This window comes from Eubalaena glacialis, chromosome 13 (genome assembly GCF_028564815.1).
Source record: "Eubalaena glacialis isolate mEubGla1 chromosome 13, mEubGla1.1.hap2.+ XY, whole genome shotgun sequence".
NCBI classification, from domain to species: domain Eukaryota; kingdom Metazoa; phylum Chordata; class Mammalia; order Artiodactyla; family Balaenidae; genus Eubalaena; species Eubalaena glacialis.
The window spans coordinates 86,491,587-86,507,361 of NC_083728.1; the positions used below are offsets into that span (position 1 = coordinate 86,491,587).

At 57.8% G+C, this 15,775-nt stretch overlaps 2 protein-coding genes across 2 annotated transcripts; one reads left to right on the top strand and one right to left on the bottom strand.

Annotated features, from left to right (window-relative positions):
* The first annotated feature begins 4,739 nt into the window (after nt 1–4,739).
* Nucleotides 4,740–9,135, top strand: POLR2J (RNA polymerase II subunit J). Its single transcript, XM_061209651.1, has 4 exons — nt 4,740–4,882; nt 6,101–6,190; nt 7,620–7,794; nt 8,578–9,135. Exons 1-4 carry the CDS (start codon nt 4,830–4,832, stop codon nt 8,611–8,613), a joined length of 354 nt encoding a protein of 117 aa, XP_061065634.1. The 5' UTR covers nt 4,740–4,829; the 3' UTR covers nt 8,614–9,135.
* On the bottom strand, nt 9,107–15,747 carry LRWD1 (leucine rich repeats and WD repeat domain containing 1). Its single transcript, XM_061209646.1, has 15 exons — nt 15,565–15,747; nt 14,820–15,054; nt 14,606–14,722; nt 13,993–14,133; nt 13,643–13,747; nt 13,254–13,376; nt 13,061–13,175; nt 12,734–12,843; nt 12,316–12,523; nt 11,747–11,819; nt 11,513–11,653; nt 9,949–10,040; nt 9,609–9,764; nt 9,415–9,527; nt 9,107–9,320 (listed from the first exon to the last, which is right to left on the bottom strand). The coding sequence occupies exons 1-15, from the start codon at nt 15,642–15,644 to the stop codon at nt 9,174–9,176; spliced, it is 1,956 nt and encodes a 651-aa protein (XP_061065629.1). The 5' UTR covers nt 15,645–15,747; the 3' UTR covers nt 9,107–9,173.
* Nucleotides 15,748–15,775: the final 28 nt, after the last annotated feature.

Below are 15,775 nucleotides of genomic sequence, written 5' to 3' on the forward strand. Positions count from 1 at the left end.
TGTATCAGAGATTTATTACACTCCAAGGAGGAAACGAATATTTGGCAAACCTGGTTCATAGACTATTTTGAGAGTCTGGGTAATGTTGGAATAAGATTGTGATATTAGATACAAAACTGGTTGATGGAATTTTCTTCTCTATGGGATGGAAACCTACAAGTTAATAAGTAACTTCAATGTCTGGGCTCTAATTGAATAATAAATATAAAGTCAAACACAGGGGGCTTCCCTGGTGGCACAGTGGTTAAGAATCCGCCTGCCAATGCAGGGGACACGGGTTCGATCCCTGGTCTGGGAAGATCCCACATGCTGCGGAGCAACTAAGCCCGTGTGCCACAACTACTGAGCCTGCGCTCTAGAGCCCATGAGCCACAACTACTGAAGACCACGCGCCTAGAGCCTGTACTGCACAACAAGAGAGGCCACTGCAGTGAGAGGCCCGCGCATCGCAATGAAGAGTAGCCCCCACTCGCCACAACTAGAGAAAGCCCGCGCAGCAACGAAGACCCAACGCAGCCAAAAATAAATAAATAAAAAATAATTTTAAAAAATAAATTATTAAAAAAAAAAAAAAGTCAAACACAGGTCCATTCCCCAAGATTAGGGATCGGCAAACTTTTTCGGCAAAGGCGCAGGCATGCAGGTTTTGGTCACCATTACTCTTGTAGCACAAAAGCAGCCACAGGCAATGAGGAAACCAATGGGCATGGCATATTCCAATGCAACCTTAAATACAAAAACAGGTGGCAGGCTTGATTTGGTCCCGGAGCCCTCACATTTTGACGATCTCTGCCCTACATATTTATTTATTTATTTATTTATTTATTTATTTATTTATTTATTTATTTCTAAAACCCCTGCTTTTTTAAATGTATGCTTTTTAAAAAATTATTTATTCATTTTATTTATTTTGGCTGCGTTGGGTCTTCGTTGCTGTGTGCGGACTTTTCTCTAGTTGCCGTGAGCTGGGGTGGGGGGGGGCGGTACTCTTCATTGTGGTGCGCTGGCTTCTCTTGTTGTGGAGCATGGGCTCTAGGCACATGGGTTTCAGTAGTTGCGGCACGCGGGCTCAGTTGCCCCACGGCATGTGGGATCTTCCCGGACCAGGGCTCGAACCCACGTCCCCTGCATTGGCAGGCGGATTCTTAACCACTGCGCCACCAGGGAAGCCCTGCCCTAGATATTTAAATAACCCCTGGTCAGGCCTGTTCAACAGTGCTCCAGTATGGCATTGTTGGGATATGCCACACACTCCCCCTTCCCCTTATTTCCAAGGTTGGAAATTGTTTCTTAGCACCCTATGTTCTAGCCGCCCCTTCCACAGTGGTGCCAGTCAGGCCTGTCTGCCTTAGACTAAGGAGAAGATGGGAATGGTCATTTGGACTCCTCTCGGGGCACACCAGAATTGAGCTGCTGAAAACTCTTTGGGGGGCTGACAACTTCTGGAGCTCAGGATCTCACGTTGGTCAGAGAATCAAAGGGCAAGTGTGACCAGAGCTCCCTAGAGAGGACAGACTTCCACAGTGGCAGGGAGGGAAGCCCCTTCTGAGTTAAAATCCTCTCCCCATCCTGTCCCGTAGCCCAGTTAAGGCCAGGCCAGCCTCATCACCGCCAGGTCCCTGCAATCCTGGCAATGGTAGTGTTGCAAGAAAAAGTGGGGCACAAGAGGATTGTCAGGTCCCAGGTCTCAGGTGAGTCCCTGGGACGGGTAGCCAAGTATGGGTTCTTGGCTTCTTGCAGGAAAGAATTCAAGAGCGAGCCAAGGGAAAGCAGGTTTATTCAGGCAGATACACATTCCATAGACTGAGTGTGGGCCAACTCAGAAGGCAAGAGGCCCCAGGGTATGGGGTGGTTAGTTTTTAGGGGGAGGGGAATTTCATAGGCTAATGAGTGGGAGGATTATTCCAACTATTTTGGGGAAGGGGCGGAGATTTCCAGGAGTTGTGACCCACTTTTTGGCCTTTTATGATCAGCCTTAGAGCTGTCACAGTGCCTGTGGGTGTGTCATTTAGCATATGCTGATGTATCGCAATGAGCGTATGATGAGGCTCAAGTTCTACTGGAAGTAGATTCTTCGCCATCTTGGGCCTAATCAGTTCTAACCACTTTATGTCCTCAGAGGCTATGTCATTCTTTTAAAGTTTGTGCCCTGCCCCCTTCCTTTCTCAGTAGTGTCAACTGAAAAAAGAAATGCACAACCTAAAGGTTGAAAGTTATGTTTTATTCGGTGGACATACTGAGGACTTCAAGCCGGGGAGGCAGCATCTTAAGTAACCCCGAGAAAACTGCTCTGAGGAGGTGAGGGGGAGCCAGGATATATAGGAGTTTTGCAGCAAAGGGCAGGTAGTCTGAACATCAAGAGATTACTGTTAATTAAAGAAAACCAGATATCTCAAGTTAAGGAATTTAGCGCTTTTCTTTGTATGGGAAGATGTAAGAGTCTGGGCTCACCGAAATCATTCCTTTGATATGTACCTCAGCTGTCTGGGGCCAGTATCCCGTGTTTTCACATCCTGAGTTTCATCAAGCTGCACCCTTGGGGGTGGCTGCAGTCTGATGATGGCTAGCTGGCAGGTATTCTTTGTTTCCTTCCTGAGTTCCTTCAGGGCTCACCGTTGGGGGCAGGGCTGCAATCGCTGACGGCTGCGACATCTTTTGTTTACTGACATGGCAGGCAATATTTTATTTCTCAGTAGCATCCTTGGCCCAGACTTTCCCAGGATGACCCAGATGGGTGAAGGGGCATCATTACTGTCATTGTCTTCTATTCCTCCACAGTTAAAGAGGCCCCCACCCACTTGGCCTGGAGAGTCAAGGTTGGTGTGGGCCTCCAGCAAATGACATTTTCTCACCCCAGGTCTCAAAGCTTAAGTAGGAAAGAGTCCTTCCCGGGAAGTGATGGGGGAAGCTCCAGATTTCCTTGGGGGCTCCTCAGCTGTTCCCCAGCCTTGAAGAAACAGCTGGAAAGCTGTTAGGGCTTCAGTAGCTAATCTGAGACCCCAGACCCTGTTGCTTCAAACCGCTCAGGTGGGACTTTTATGCTAAGCTGTAGTCTGCAACATATCAACCAACCAAAACCCACTCATACACATCCCTTCAAGTTCCTCTCATACCTGTGTTGACTGAAAACAAAACAAAAACAAAAATGCACAACCTAAAAGTTGCGAGTTGTGTGGGATTTTTAAAAAATATTTTTAAAATTTTATTTATTCATTTTTTGGCTGTGTTGGGTCTTCGTTGCTGTGCGCGGGCTTTCTCCAGTTGCCGCGAGCGGGGGCTCCTCTTTGCTGCGGTGCACGGGCTTCTCATTACGGTGGCTTCTCGTGTAGCGGAGCGCGGGCTGTAGGCATGTGGGCTCAGTAGTTGTGCCTCGCGGGCTCTAGAGTGCAGGATCAGTAGTTGTGGTGCACGGGCTTAGTTGCTCCGTGGCATGTGGGATCTTCCCGGACCAGGGCTCGAACCCGTGTCCCCTGCACTGGCAGGCGGATTCTTATCCACTGCGCCACCAGGGAAGCGCCTTATGCATGATTTTTTGGGTTTCTGGCCGTGCCACGTGGCTTGTGGGATTCTAGTTCCCCGACCAGGGATCGAACCTGGGCCCCGGCAATGAAAGCGCCGAGTCCTAACCACTGGACGGCCAGGGAATTCCTGCGAGTCGTGGGGGTGGTTTTTTGTTTGTTTTCTGGGGGTTTTTGGCCGCACCGAGCGGCATGCAGAACTTCCCCGACCAGGGATCAAACCTGTGCCCCCTGGGGAAGCTCAGAGTCTTAACCACTGGACCACCAGGGAAGTTCCTGCATCGGGGACCTTACTGAGGACAATAGCCTGGGAGACAGCCTCTCAGATTGCTCTGAGGAACTGTTCCAAAGCGGTAAGGGAGGAGCCAGGATACATAGGAGTTTTTTGCTGAAAAGCAAACAAAACACATGTAGTCAAACATCAAAAGATTACCGTTAATCACAAAAGACAGTCATCTCAAGTTAATGATTTCAGCAGTTTTCTTCGGGAAGATGAAAGAATCGGCATTGAAATGATTCCTAGATATGCATCTTAACTATCTAGGGCCAGTATCCTGTTTTTCTCCATCCTGAATTCCCCTCAGGGCACACCGTCAGGGGCTGATGGCTTGATGGTGGCAATTCTTTGTTTACTGAAATGGCAGGCAACATTTTTTTGTCCCCACCAGCATACACTTGCCCCCGGCCCTCACCCAACTGCTCCCCTAACAAGAACCTCACTAGGCTACAAGCCCACCTGGTAAACCAGTAACAACCCAGCCAGGAGTCTTGTAGCAGCTTGCCTTGGCAGGTGGATTATCCATACACAACAGTCTAGCCCAGGGGAGGCTTCTTCCGCCCCAACTGGCCACACCTGCCCACTAACCCAAGGCTCCATTCTCCATTCAAGAGCCTCTTGCCATGTATTCCAAGGGCATATTTCCAAAGAGGGATCAAGGGGCAAAGGGAGCAGAGAGAAGAGCTCAGGGTTCTGGCTTAGCCTAGACAAATTATGTCTCAGAACCAAAAGAGCAGCCCCCAGCGTTAGGAGCATGCGTGAAAACATGCCCGCAGGTGAGCCCAGGAGAGGACCTTCCCGACTCACGCATGCGCAGAGCCACCAGCCTCCCTCTCCCTCCGGCAGGCTTTTCTCGCGCCTGCGCAAGATCCTCCAGACCGATAGAGGGCAAAGAGCCGATCCTCACATGGGTTTGGCACTGCCGGCATAATCCGGAAGCAGCCGCTAACCCGGAAGTGGTCGAGTTATATAGGTCGAGTTCTGGAGGCGGTGGCCGCTGCAACTGAGGCTTGGGAGGCTGCTGCGACACTAGGATGAACGCGCCTCCCGCTTTCGAGTCGTTCTTGCTCTTCGAGGGCGAGAAGAAGTAAGTGGAACCGGCCTGGGTGGGAGAGGGTCGCGGACCCTCGACCGTCAGCGCCTGCAGATTCTGGGGCTTCTCTGCCCGTCCTCTGCCGGGGGGACAGAAGCAGGTTTTGCTGGAGCTCCGCAGAGCGCTTCACACTTGAGTCTGCCAAACTTAAGACAGTCCTAGGTGTTGGTGAGTCTCCCCATTTTGCAGATGAGGAAACCGAGCTTCAGAGAGGTTAAGTAACTTTCCCAGGCGCACAGAAAGTGGCCGGTCTGTATTCGAACCCTGCGTGTCTGGCTCCAAAGTCCTTTTCCTCTGGGATCTGGTAGCCCCCCTCACTCGTCTTCCCGCCCGCCACCTTTATCCTCCTTGCTGCAGCCAGAATGATGGCTCTGAGACTCACACCGGATCTTCATTCGCCGGTGTAAAACCTCCAGTGACTCCTCATTGCCTGCAGGTGAAGGGAAATGCAATCCAGTGCTCAGATAGACTGGGCTTGGCTCCTGGATCCCCCACTTAAGAACTCTGTGCCTTTGGGCAAGTGACAATCTGCCTGAGGCCCACTCTCCTCATCTTATTAATAAGGAAAGTGGGCTTATTACTGTAGTAAATCACAGAATTTTCTCTAAGGGGAGATTAAATTAGGTAATTTATGTAAAGCGCTTAGTCCAGGGCTCAGCACAAAGACGACCATCTTAAACGCTGGCTTTTCCTTCTCTTAACTGCCTGGTATCCAGGGCTCTGCTCTGCGGTCTAGCCCCTACCAGCCACTTCAGTCTCCCTTGAGAGCGGTGGTTCTCAACCGGGGGCCATTTTGCCTCCCAGAGGACTTTGGCAATGTCTGCAAACATTTTTGGTTGTCACAAAGGGGATGCTCCTGGCATCTAGTGGTAGAGGTACTGCTAATACCCCACAGTGTACCAGACAGCCCCCCTACAGAAAAGAATTTTCTGGCCTAAAATGTCAGTGGTGCCAAGGTTGAGAAGCTCTGCTTTAGGAAGAAGGAATAATCCAGAGGTGAGATGAGGGTCCCACAGAACCAGGCGTGGCTGGGTTTGGGGTATAGCCACAGTGCTACTCTGAGTCACAGAGGACTTTATGGGATGAAGAGATGGGAAAGTCTTCCAGGAGGAGGTGGGACCTGAGCCTGCCTTGAAGGGCAGGGTTTAGACTCCGGGGAGGAGGGAAGCCCCGGCCCTCCCCACCAACCTGTTGCCTCTGCCTCTCCCTTAGGATCACCATTAACAAGGACACCAAGGTACCCAATGCCTGTTTGTTCACCATCAACAAGGAAGACCATACGCTAGGAAACATCATTAAATCGTAAGTTCCAAGTCAAAGGCTTTTGGGGGTTATGTTTAAGGGGGCTCTTTGAGAGGCCAAGCTCAAGTTCCAGGAGATGTTCTCAAGTCTCTCTGAGCTCCAGGAAGTCCTTCTTGGTGCTGGCTCTAGGAATTCACACATCCCAGTACCTTTTCTTCAAAATGACAGTGACCAGTATCTGTTCACGTAGCCACTTTTCTGTGTTGGCTCAGTTACCTGACTAAAGGAAGTGAATGTGCAGCGAGCCGCAGGAAAGAAGGCCCGCTTGGGGCTCTGTGCTCACAAGCATGGAGACTCATTCAGCTTTGGCCAGCCACCCCACCCCCATTTGTGACAGTGACCTCAGTGACATCTGGCATTCTAAAATGTATGTGCCAGAGATTGTAACTTAGTAGAATAAGGGAAAGAGGTGGGAGAGGGCCTCTGTGGTCATCCGGTGCCCTGGTGGGTTCCTGATATTGGATGGTGGGTGTTTGCACCAGTGAAGTCCTGGCCTGGTAGGTGGCCAGCAATAGGATTGGCCAGAGACTTGTCATTTCGCTGCTGAAAAGTGCCATCAGTGAAGCCATGCCTTTCCCAGGTTTGCATGTTTGAGACCGTGGGCAGGAGCCTGTCTGGTCTTCTGGTGTAAGTAGGGGGCGGAGTTGCCCATCTTCTGTGCGGATGCCTCCTGCCCGGCGCCAAGCCAGTGGTGCACCCAGGCTCTCCTGGGGCCCTGCTGCCCCCCACCCTCCCCCACTGTGTAAGCCCCGTGTTCCCACCTGTGCCAGCCCCCACACCCCCCCAGCACTCACACTTCAGGGAGCTGATCTGGAGAAAACCCCCAGGCGCCCAGGGCACAGCTCACGATTCAGGCTTCACTTCCCCATAGCCTCGTGGACCAGGACCCCATGTGTGTGGATGGCAGCTGCCAGCCCGCATTGCCCAGAGGATTTCCGTTTTCATTAAGTGCTCAGAGCCTGGGGCCTTCTCCCCCTGCTGCCTTTATTTGCTGTGCCAGATGCTCTTTTGGGGCTGGGAATGGGGCTTTTTTTTCCTGAACACTAGCTGGATTTTTACTGCCTAGGGAGGTTTCTTTGGGGCTGTTGAGGGTCCCTGACGTCTCCTGAGGGAAGAGGTTGCTGGAACCCGTGTTTACTAGGTAGGGTCATTGATCCTCATGGATGTAGGTGTGTGTATGGGAGGAGTCCCCGCATGCTATATCTTCTTCACATGTCTATTTTACTTGGACATTTTTGCAGGGGCTGGGAGGTGGTGACAATGACATCACACAACACAAACTAAAGATCGAGAGCAGCTGCATTTGCTTACAGGCCCCAACCCAACGGGAAGACCCTTGGTTAGAAGGCCTGGAAGGCTACAAGGGGCCAGAGCCCCAAGGGCCCTAGGCTCACCACCCACCCCCACCCCACCCATCCCTGTGTCTCAGGCAGCTGCTGAAGGACCCACAGGTGCTGTTTGCCGGCTACAAAGTCCCCCATCCCTTGGAACACAAGATCATCATCCGCGTGCAGACCACACCAGACTACAGCCCCCAGGAGGCCTTCACCAATGCCATCACAGACCTCATCAGCGAGCTCTCCCTGCTGGAAGAGCGATTCCGGGTAAGCTGGATGTGCCGGAGGGGCTGGGGTCCGTCTGGACCCCAGCCTGTGTGGCCACAGCTGCAGCGTGCTCATGCCCACACCTAGGACGATCCCCGGGTTGTTTCCTCTGATTGATTCGGTGGGGGAAATGGGGGCTGGGCGGAGGTGATGACAGAACAGGGGTGTACACCACAGCGTCTGGGAAGTGTGGACTGAGGGGTCATGGAAGTGAGGCCTGGGGCCTGCTGTCTGCACCCAGGGGTGGGACCTCACCCAGTGCCCAGGGTCTCCCTTTGTGCTCTCGTGGTCCCCGTGGAAGCGAGGGGCCTGCTGCCTGGGGCTGTCCCTCCAAGCCTCTTCCCTGTGGTGTCGGCTGCCCTGTGGTTTGTCTGTCTAGGGGGCAGCTCATCTTATCGTGGGGTACCACCATCAAGAAGGCCAGATGGGTGTGGTCACGTCTGCTCACGCAGGGGGCTTCAAAGCCTAGACACAATTTAGAGTGGGAAAGATCCACGGCTTATCAGATTTTCAATCTGTCAGTCATAGGCTCGCCAGGAAGCACCTCTGCTCCCCCGACTCCCTCCCACCCCAGGCAGCAGGACCTGTGCTGCAGAGAAGTCATGGTGGGGTGGGTAGGGCTGGCTAGAGGGTCCCTGGGGTGCTGGCTACCCAGTGCCCGGAACCGTTTGGGGCCCCTGGCCAAGGTCCTGGCAGCCCTTGGTCAGGGAGGCTGAGGCTGCGTCTCCAACATCCTCACGCAGCCAGTCCAGCTCAGGGCGCTGCCTCCTTCCTCTCCCTCAGGTGGCCATCAAAGACAAGCAAGAAGGAATCGAGTAGTGGGCTGCACCCGGCCCTTCTCCAGGCACCAGGTGGACAAAAGCACTTCCTCCAGCCGTGGGCCTCCTTGTAGAAAGTCCCTCACCCCTGACACCGATGTGCCCTGTACATAGCGTCTGTTTTACCTTCCTAATAAAGTGTGGCAGGAAAAGACCCAGCTGCGGGCTGAAGCAGAGGTGACTTCACAGCCTTGGGTCAGTCCAGTGGAGGTGGAGGACCTGTTCGGGAGCCACTCGGGGGCCTCATTTCAGGACTGGCCCAGAGAGCCAGATAGAACTGTCTGAGAGGGTGGCAGGAACAAACTCATTCTGGACAAAACCCGGGAACCTGGGGCTGCCCGGCGGCGTCTCAAGCAGAAGGCACTGGAAGCTCACGTGCTTCCAGGCGTCCCTGCACTAGGAGCCCCAGCGGCCGGGCCTGCCTGCCTCACTCAGCGGGGGACACCCGATGGGGCCCACAAACAGCTCCCCCCAGGCTTCTCTTACATAGTCGACTTTAATAAAAAATAGTCACCAATAAGAAGATCCCCCTCACGACCCCAAATAAGTTGCGTCGCACAGTCAAGGCCGGTTTCTCCTCCAGATGGCGACGATGTTGGAGTCCGTCAGCGCCGTGAGGTAGGTAAAGGTGGGGTCGGCCACCACCATGTTCACCATGGTCCTGCTCACTGTCTGGCCCAGGGCCCGGGGCTGGGGCCACTTAAGGATCTGGAGGGGAGAGAGAGGGCGCTGGGCTCCTGCTTCCTGACGCGGGCCCCCGGGCAGCCCCAGCCCCGGCGGGGACAGCAGAGCGCCTGCCTACCTGCGTGGGGGCCTGCGGGGCGGCCGGCGGCGGGGGCCGCTGCGCCACCAGGGGCCTGACGTCGTAGATCCACACGTTGCCCTCCTCGTCCCCGCAGAGCACCGTCCCCTCATCTGCCAGCACAGAGATGGGAATCTGAGGTGGGGCGGCGCTCCCAGAGGTGCAGGGTTGGGGGCGGCCGGCAGGTGACTCACCAGGACAGGTGCTGAGTGAGAAGTAGGCGAGCTCGGTGGGCGACCACTGCAGCTGGGCCAGGACCACGACGGCCACTGTGGACCGGCTGCCCCGGCCCTGCCACGTCTGGCTCCAGCTCCACAGGCAGATGGTGCCCAGGCTACTCCCCTTGGAGGCTGTCGGGGAGAATGAAGAACTGTGCCCGGGGGCCCCTCTCCGGGCAACTCGTGTCCCACAGTGGGGACCCCTCCGAAGCCCTCGGACCTAAACCCCAGCCCAGGGAGAAGTGACCCCAGAAGGCCTGACCAGGGCCCATCTGGGTCCCAGGAAGCCAGACTGTCCCGAGCTAAGCTCACTCACCCACGACGTCCTCATTCACGAACGCCAGCCCGTCCACTCTCCGTCCAGTTGCCTCAGAGCCCTCGGGGAAGACGAACTCCACTTCACACACCCTGTGGGGCAGCGGAAGTGCTGGTCAGCCAGGAAGGCTGCAGGAAGAGCTGCACACACGGGGCTGCTCGCTCATTCAGACACCTGCTGGGCACTTACTCTGGGCCCTCCCTGGGTTCCAGGCCCTGGAAGGGGGAGCCAGCACCTGAGTGTGCCGAGTCACAGGCGGTGGCAACTTAGGGGGCGCGGGGACGTGGGCAGGAAGGGCTCCGGAGTGAGGCAGCGCCTCTGAGGCCGAGTGAGGTGAGCAGTTCACTGGCCAAGTGGGGGCTTCTAGGCCCAGAGACTGGGGAGGGGTTTGCTCTGACCCTGAGGACAGTGGGGAGTGGCTGCTGAATGTTTCCAAGCTGAGAGTGGGTGCAGTCACACTGGAGAGGCCACCCAGCAGCTGCCCGGAGTCCTGGAGCCAGAAAGGCAGCCGAGTACCAACCACGAGCAGCAGACACATCTGAGACGTGGGGGAGACGCCACAGGACTTGGGGACCAGGCAGGGAGGGAGGAGGCAGGCCCAGGGCTTGACTCCCAGGTGTGGCAGGGAGACGCCACCAACACCCGGCTGGACAACCGCCACGGTCTGTGCTGAGGTGTCACTACAGTTCCCTCCTGCCACCTGCCCTAAAATTCTTCCCACGGTATTCCCCGCGCTCAGGATAAAATTCAAGATCTCACCAGGGCCCACAGGGCCAGTATCCCCTGGCCCAGGCAACCTTGCCACCTCACCTTGTGCCACTCCCTCCAGGTCTCCAAGCTGTGGCCAGCTCTCCCTGGTCAGCCAGCTGTCCCTGCCACTGGCCCTTTGCACTTCCCCGTGTGAGCACCCTTCCTGCCTCTGCCCACCTGACTCCCTTGGGACTCACGGAGAGCATGAGCCTGAGGACCTGTCCATCCGCCACTGGTCACCTCAGAGTCCCCTCGGCCTCCCTGCTCCTCTCGGAGCACCTTATTCTTCCTCTGTAGCTGACGTCAATCACACTTTGTGGGGTTTTAATGCCCGTCTCCCCCACCAGGCTCTGAGGTCCCCACAAGGCCAGGGGACCCCTGCCGAGCACTGTCTCAGGCCTCCCAGGTGGTACAGAGGAGCCACAAGCCTCCACCTGGCCCTTCTGGACCCTCTCCTCGCCCAGACACCATCCCATTGTCCTCCACTAGCCCTGGGATGTGACTTACTGTCACCCACTTTGTGGGTGACAAAATCATGTTGGACAGAGGAAGGTCACGCTGCTGGTGAGTGGCAGGGCCTGGGCAGTGATGAGGTGATAAGCCCAGAGAGGGAATGGACCTTTCCTCAAGAGATGGGCAGGAGGTGGGGACAGGACAGCCCTGTGAGGAGGCCTGTGAAAACAGCCTCTGGCTGCCCAGGGCAGGGGGCATGGTGCGGCCATCACTGCCGCAGGTGTGCCTGGGGTCAGACACCTGGACTGGGGGCTGCCCGGCTCCGAGGACTGGCTTCCAGGGCATCCCTGCCCGTTCTCACCTCCTCTTCTGAGGCTGGTCCAGCCGCACGTCCCAGCAGCAGCAGCCGCCCTCGCAGCCGGCCAGCAAGTAGGCATCCGGGCAGGAGGCGACGGGGCAGAGGCGGAGGGCGATGGAGGTGGTGTCGAGTGTGAGCAGCTGGCTGCGGCAGGTGAGGGGGAGGGCGTGAGGCCACAGATTCAGGTGTGTGCCCACCCCCACGCCCACCCCCCAAAGCCCTGCCTCAAAGCATCACCTGGCCTGGAATTCGTAATCGTGGTTGGGCACCCCGATGTCCCAGAGGATGATCCGCTTGTCATAGGAGGCCGCTGAGGAGGGGATGGGAAGGAGAGAGGTGGCCCTGAGGAGGCCCTGCTCCCTCCTGCAGGCTGCATCCCAGGCTGAGACCGCGGTCCCAAGGCAGGGAGGGAGGGCCACGGCTGGGAGAAAGACTCCAGGGCCTACCATCCTTATCTTGCTCTAACCTACGTGCCCCATGCCAGGCAGCCACATCCCGCAGGTCTCTGCTGAGATAACACCCTCATCACACCCAGAGGGCCAGGGGATCCACCCAGGTCACAGACGTGGCCCAGGTTGTCAGAAACCTCCAAAGCCACAGAGCAGGTTGGGGGAAGACACAGAATCTGAAGCCTGGTCAGTTGTCCACGAAGCCTCGATGTTCCTACTGGTCTGCGCTGACTTCGGCAGCCAGCATGAGGCCCGCCAGCCACAGGAGCTCCCTGCCATCCCAGGAAGGAGTCCTGAGGCGTCAGGCTGCAGGACGGGTGCTAAGGGAGCCCTGGAGGTTCGGGGCGAGGGTCTTACTGAAGAGGTGGGTCTCATGCGTGGGGCTGAAGCAGAGAGTGGCAATGGCCTTCTTGTGGGCCCGGATGAGCCCGCAGCAGAAGCCGGCCCGCACGTGCAGCAGCCGGACCAGGCCCCGCAGGCCTGCAGCTGCCAGCACGCTCCAGCGCTTCTTGTGGCCTGCCTGTGTGACCACTGTCAGGGCTGTCCAGGCCACTGAGAAGAACTCCTGGGGAGGGAAGGGGAGGGGTCACCGAGGGGCAGAACTACACGTGTGCACACGCGTGCAGGATCAGGCCCGGGAACAGGAGCCCAGCATCAAAGAGAAAGGTCACCTGGTGAGTAGGTGGCCGAGTCCGGCCCCCCGACCCCAGCGCTCCTACTCCCGGGAGCCAAGGCTCTGCCTGCCACCCTGCAGGAGCGGGGCCCCGGCACTCACCTCGCTAGGCGCCTTGTACTTGTGCAGTACGATGCCCGTCTGGCAGTCGATCACACACACGGCCTCCCCGCCACACGTGGCCACGGTCTGGGACGTGGCCCCTGCCTGCCCTGTTTGAGAGGTCAGCGTGGTGAAAACGTTCTCTGTAAAGTCCCCCACTGCAGCCCCTCCTCCTGACCCTGAGGACGCTTTAAGCTCTCTGTCCCTCCCGATTCCCCCGTCCACCCAGGCAGCCCCCTGCAGGTGGTATTCCTAGGCCCCATGCCCAGAAAGCTTGCTCTGCTTGTTCCCTGTGGCCCTCGCCCTGCCTGCCCCCCAAGGATGTACCCTCGTCCCAAGCTGGCTCGAAGGCGCAGGCCCAGAGCTGGGTCTCTAGGTCACGAGGGCTGTTGTTCTTGCTGTGGCACTGCAGGAAGTGCAGGGGCTCCAGCTGCAGGGCGGTCTGTGGGAGCAGAGGGGGGTCATGGCTGCCCCCAGGCCTTGCTCCCATCACACGCCCCCTGCCACCTTGCTAGCTCACCTGGCTGCCAGCAGAGCCCACGGGGCTGCCCTCCACCTGGGCCAACGAGGAGGTGCACACCCGCTTGTTGGGAGAGAGGTTGACTGGGACATCACCTGGCCGCTTCGAGGCCACTGGCCTGGCCTGTGGAGGAGGGGGCGGGGGCAACCGGAGGGCCTGGTGACCATGCGCCCATCTGCCCAGGGCTTCCTTCCTCCCCATCAGAGGCTGGACTGCACCCTCCCATGGGTACGGGAGGCCAGGGGTACCAGGGTCAGAGGGAACCAGCTCGAGCATAGGAGGCCATCTCCTGGGCACACTGCCAGGACGCCCCGCTTCCCTAATGCCTCCCTAGGCAGGAAGGGCCAGGGCAGGCCCTGGGAGCCCGGGAGCCCCATGGAACCACTCACCCTAGGCTCCTGGGTAGCGGTGGCTTTTGGGGGCCTCTCTGAGATGTTTGCCTCATGCACCTGAGTCCCACCAGAGGCCACCAGCTCCTCAGAGATCATCCGCACCTGGGTGGGGCCAGGCCATCAGGAAGCTGAGCACATCCCGGGGGCCTCCAGCCCCTCCCCAGACGCCCAGTCAGAGGGTGCTTCCCAAGCTGGGGAAGAGTCCTTCCAGCCCATAGGGCTTCCTTCCCTGACCTGCCCACTCCCCACATCCCCTCATGGCCAGAGACCTCCAGGGCGGCTCAGGCTGTAGCAGCCAGGGAGGAGCTGGGAGAAGCGACTCCCAGCACAGTGGGGTGAGGACATACCCGCCACTGGGTGAAGTCGCTGAGGGACTCGGGCCCATAGCGGACATCTCTGACAGCAGACCTCACAAAGTCTGCCTGGGCCTTCTCAGCCTCCTCCTCTGGGCTCAGTGCGGCCACGAACTTCTCCCAGTGAGCTGTGACCTGGCACAAGAGGGACCAGATTCAGGCTCAGCCCACCCTGGCTCTCCTGGACCTTCTGTGGCACCTCTGCCTCTAATCTCAGGGCCAGAGCTGTCTCAACCTCACTGCCTCTGGGACGCCTCCCCGAATCACAGCTTTCTCAGCTGCAGGTTGCACAAACCCAAGTAACACAGAGGGGGAAACAGCCCCTGAAGGGAGGAGCTGGCCCAGGGTAAAGTCACCGTGAAAGCGTCCCAGCCTCCCCTGCCAGGCCCTGCCTGCAAGGCGGAGGGCAGGACCTCCAAGGACAAGAGGCCAAGCACCACAGCCAAGCTCAAAGCAACAGGTCAGGTTAGGGGCTCAGGGCCACTTGGGGTTGGGACAGAGAGCCCCTGTAACCCCCCTTGGTGTCCTCCAAATGTCCAGTTCTGTCACTCACTCCTCAAGGCCCCCGACTGCTCCCAAGCACCAGAGACACCACCCTGCCCCTTACCCTGCTGGTCAGCTCCCGGTTCAGGTTCTCCACCTGAGAGCAAGTGGAGGAAGCGTCCTTGCCGTTGACCTTACGGAGCTTGGGCAGGAGGAAGGAAACTTTCAGGTTGTCACTGACCTGGGGGATGAGGGGAGAGTGACTCGGGGTCACCCCAGCCTGTGGCTGAGCCCAAGCCCCCAGGGTGCTGGCCCGGGATGCGGGGCCGCCCACTTACTGTCAGAAAGGGGTTGCCCTCCAGGCTGAGCTCCTCGAGCTGTGGGAACTGGCACAGGGCAGTGACATCGCCCAACTGGTTGTTGGCGCAGCGGAGGATGCGCAGGTGGGACAGGCCCAGGTTGGCGGGCAGCGTCTCCAGTTGGTTGTTGGAGAGGTCCAGCTCTTGCAGCTGCTTCAGGCGGCTCAGGAGCTTGGGGTCCAAGTGCTCTGAGAGCAGATCCAGCCCTGACAGGCTGGGGAGAGGGGCAGACAGGGCGGGCTCAGGGGGCAGGCAGGCCTCCCACCCCGCACCCATGGCAGACCAGGTTGCCTCCGACGGCTTTTGCACCTGACATTTCTCCTGCGTGCATAGCCGATCCGCAACATTCCCCCACTTACTTTAATCTTGTCCCTACTTTATAACTTGGGGCAGCTGGCCCCCTCCAGGATGCTTTTCCTGATCCTCTAGGGGGGCTTTCTGTGCTCCCCAGTCCTCTGTAATTCTCTCAACAGGTTGCTCCATATTCTTTCTGCAAGACTGTCTCCCTAGCAGCCCAGACCCTCTTCTGAGGTAATGCCGCTCCGGGCCTACCCGACCCATCTCATAACGAGAGAACGGCGTTTGCCCCGAATGATTAAAGACTCTGTCGAACCGACAGGGTGATAACCGGGCCGGGCAGGGAGAGAGGAAGGGTCCCAGGCTTTCTTCCCGACCGTCCGCCGACCCAGGCCCTGGTGGAGGGCGGTGTGGCCCCGGCCCTTACTCCAGGCTCCGGATCTTCCCCAGCCGGCCGCTCTTGGGTCGCCCCCGCTGAATCAGCAGCCGCGCCGAGAGGGGGCCCATGGCGAGGAGGCGCGGCCCGCGGGGACCTGATCGGCGGCTCGGGAATCCGGTGCTGGCGCCAGCTGTTGTCCGATTCCAGGAGGTGGCGCCGCGCGAATCCGTCGGCGGCGACGACCGGAAGGAAGCGGCCG

Bases quoted from the DNA above. Each gene is read 5' to 3' on its own strand.
- LRWD1 (XM_061209646.1), bottom strand. From the start codon at position 15,644: ATGGGCCCCCTCTCGGCGCGGCTGCTGATTCAGCGGGGGCGACCCAAG. The intron at 12,524-12,733 runs GTGAGTGCCGGG...TTCCCTCCCCAG, and splicing joins AGTACAAGGCGCCTAGCGAG to GAGTTCTTCTCAGTGGCCTG. The intron at 9,321-9,414 runs GTAGGCAGGCGC...TCTCCCCTCCAG, and splicing joins CCCCGCAGGCCCCCACGCAG to ATCCTTAAGTGGCCCCAGCC.
- POLR2J (XM_061209651.1), top strand. From the start codon at position 4,830: ATGAACGCGCCTCCCGCTTTCGAGTCGTTCTTGCTCTTCGAGGGCGAG. The intron at 6,191-7,619 runs GTAAGTTCCAAG...CCTGTGTCTCAG, and splicing joins CTAGGAAACATCATTAAATC to GCAGCTGCTGAAGGACCCAC. The intron at 7,795-8,577 runs GTAAGCTGGATG...CCTCTCCCTCAG, and splicing joins TGCTGGAAGAGCGATTCCGG to GTGGCCATCAAAGACAAGCA.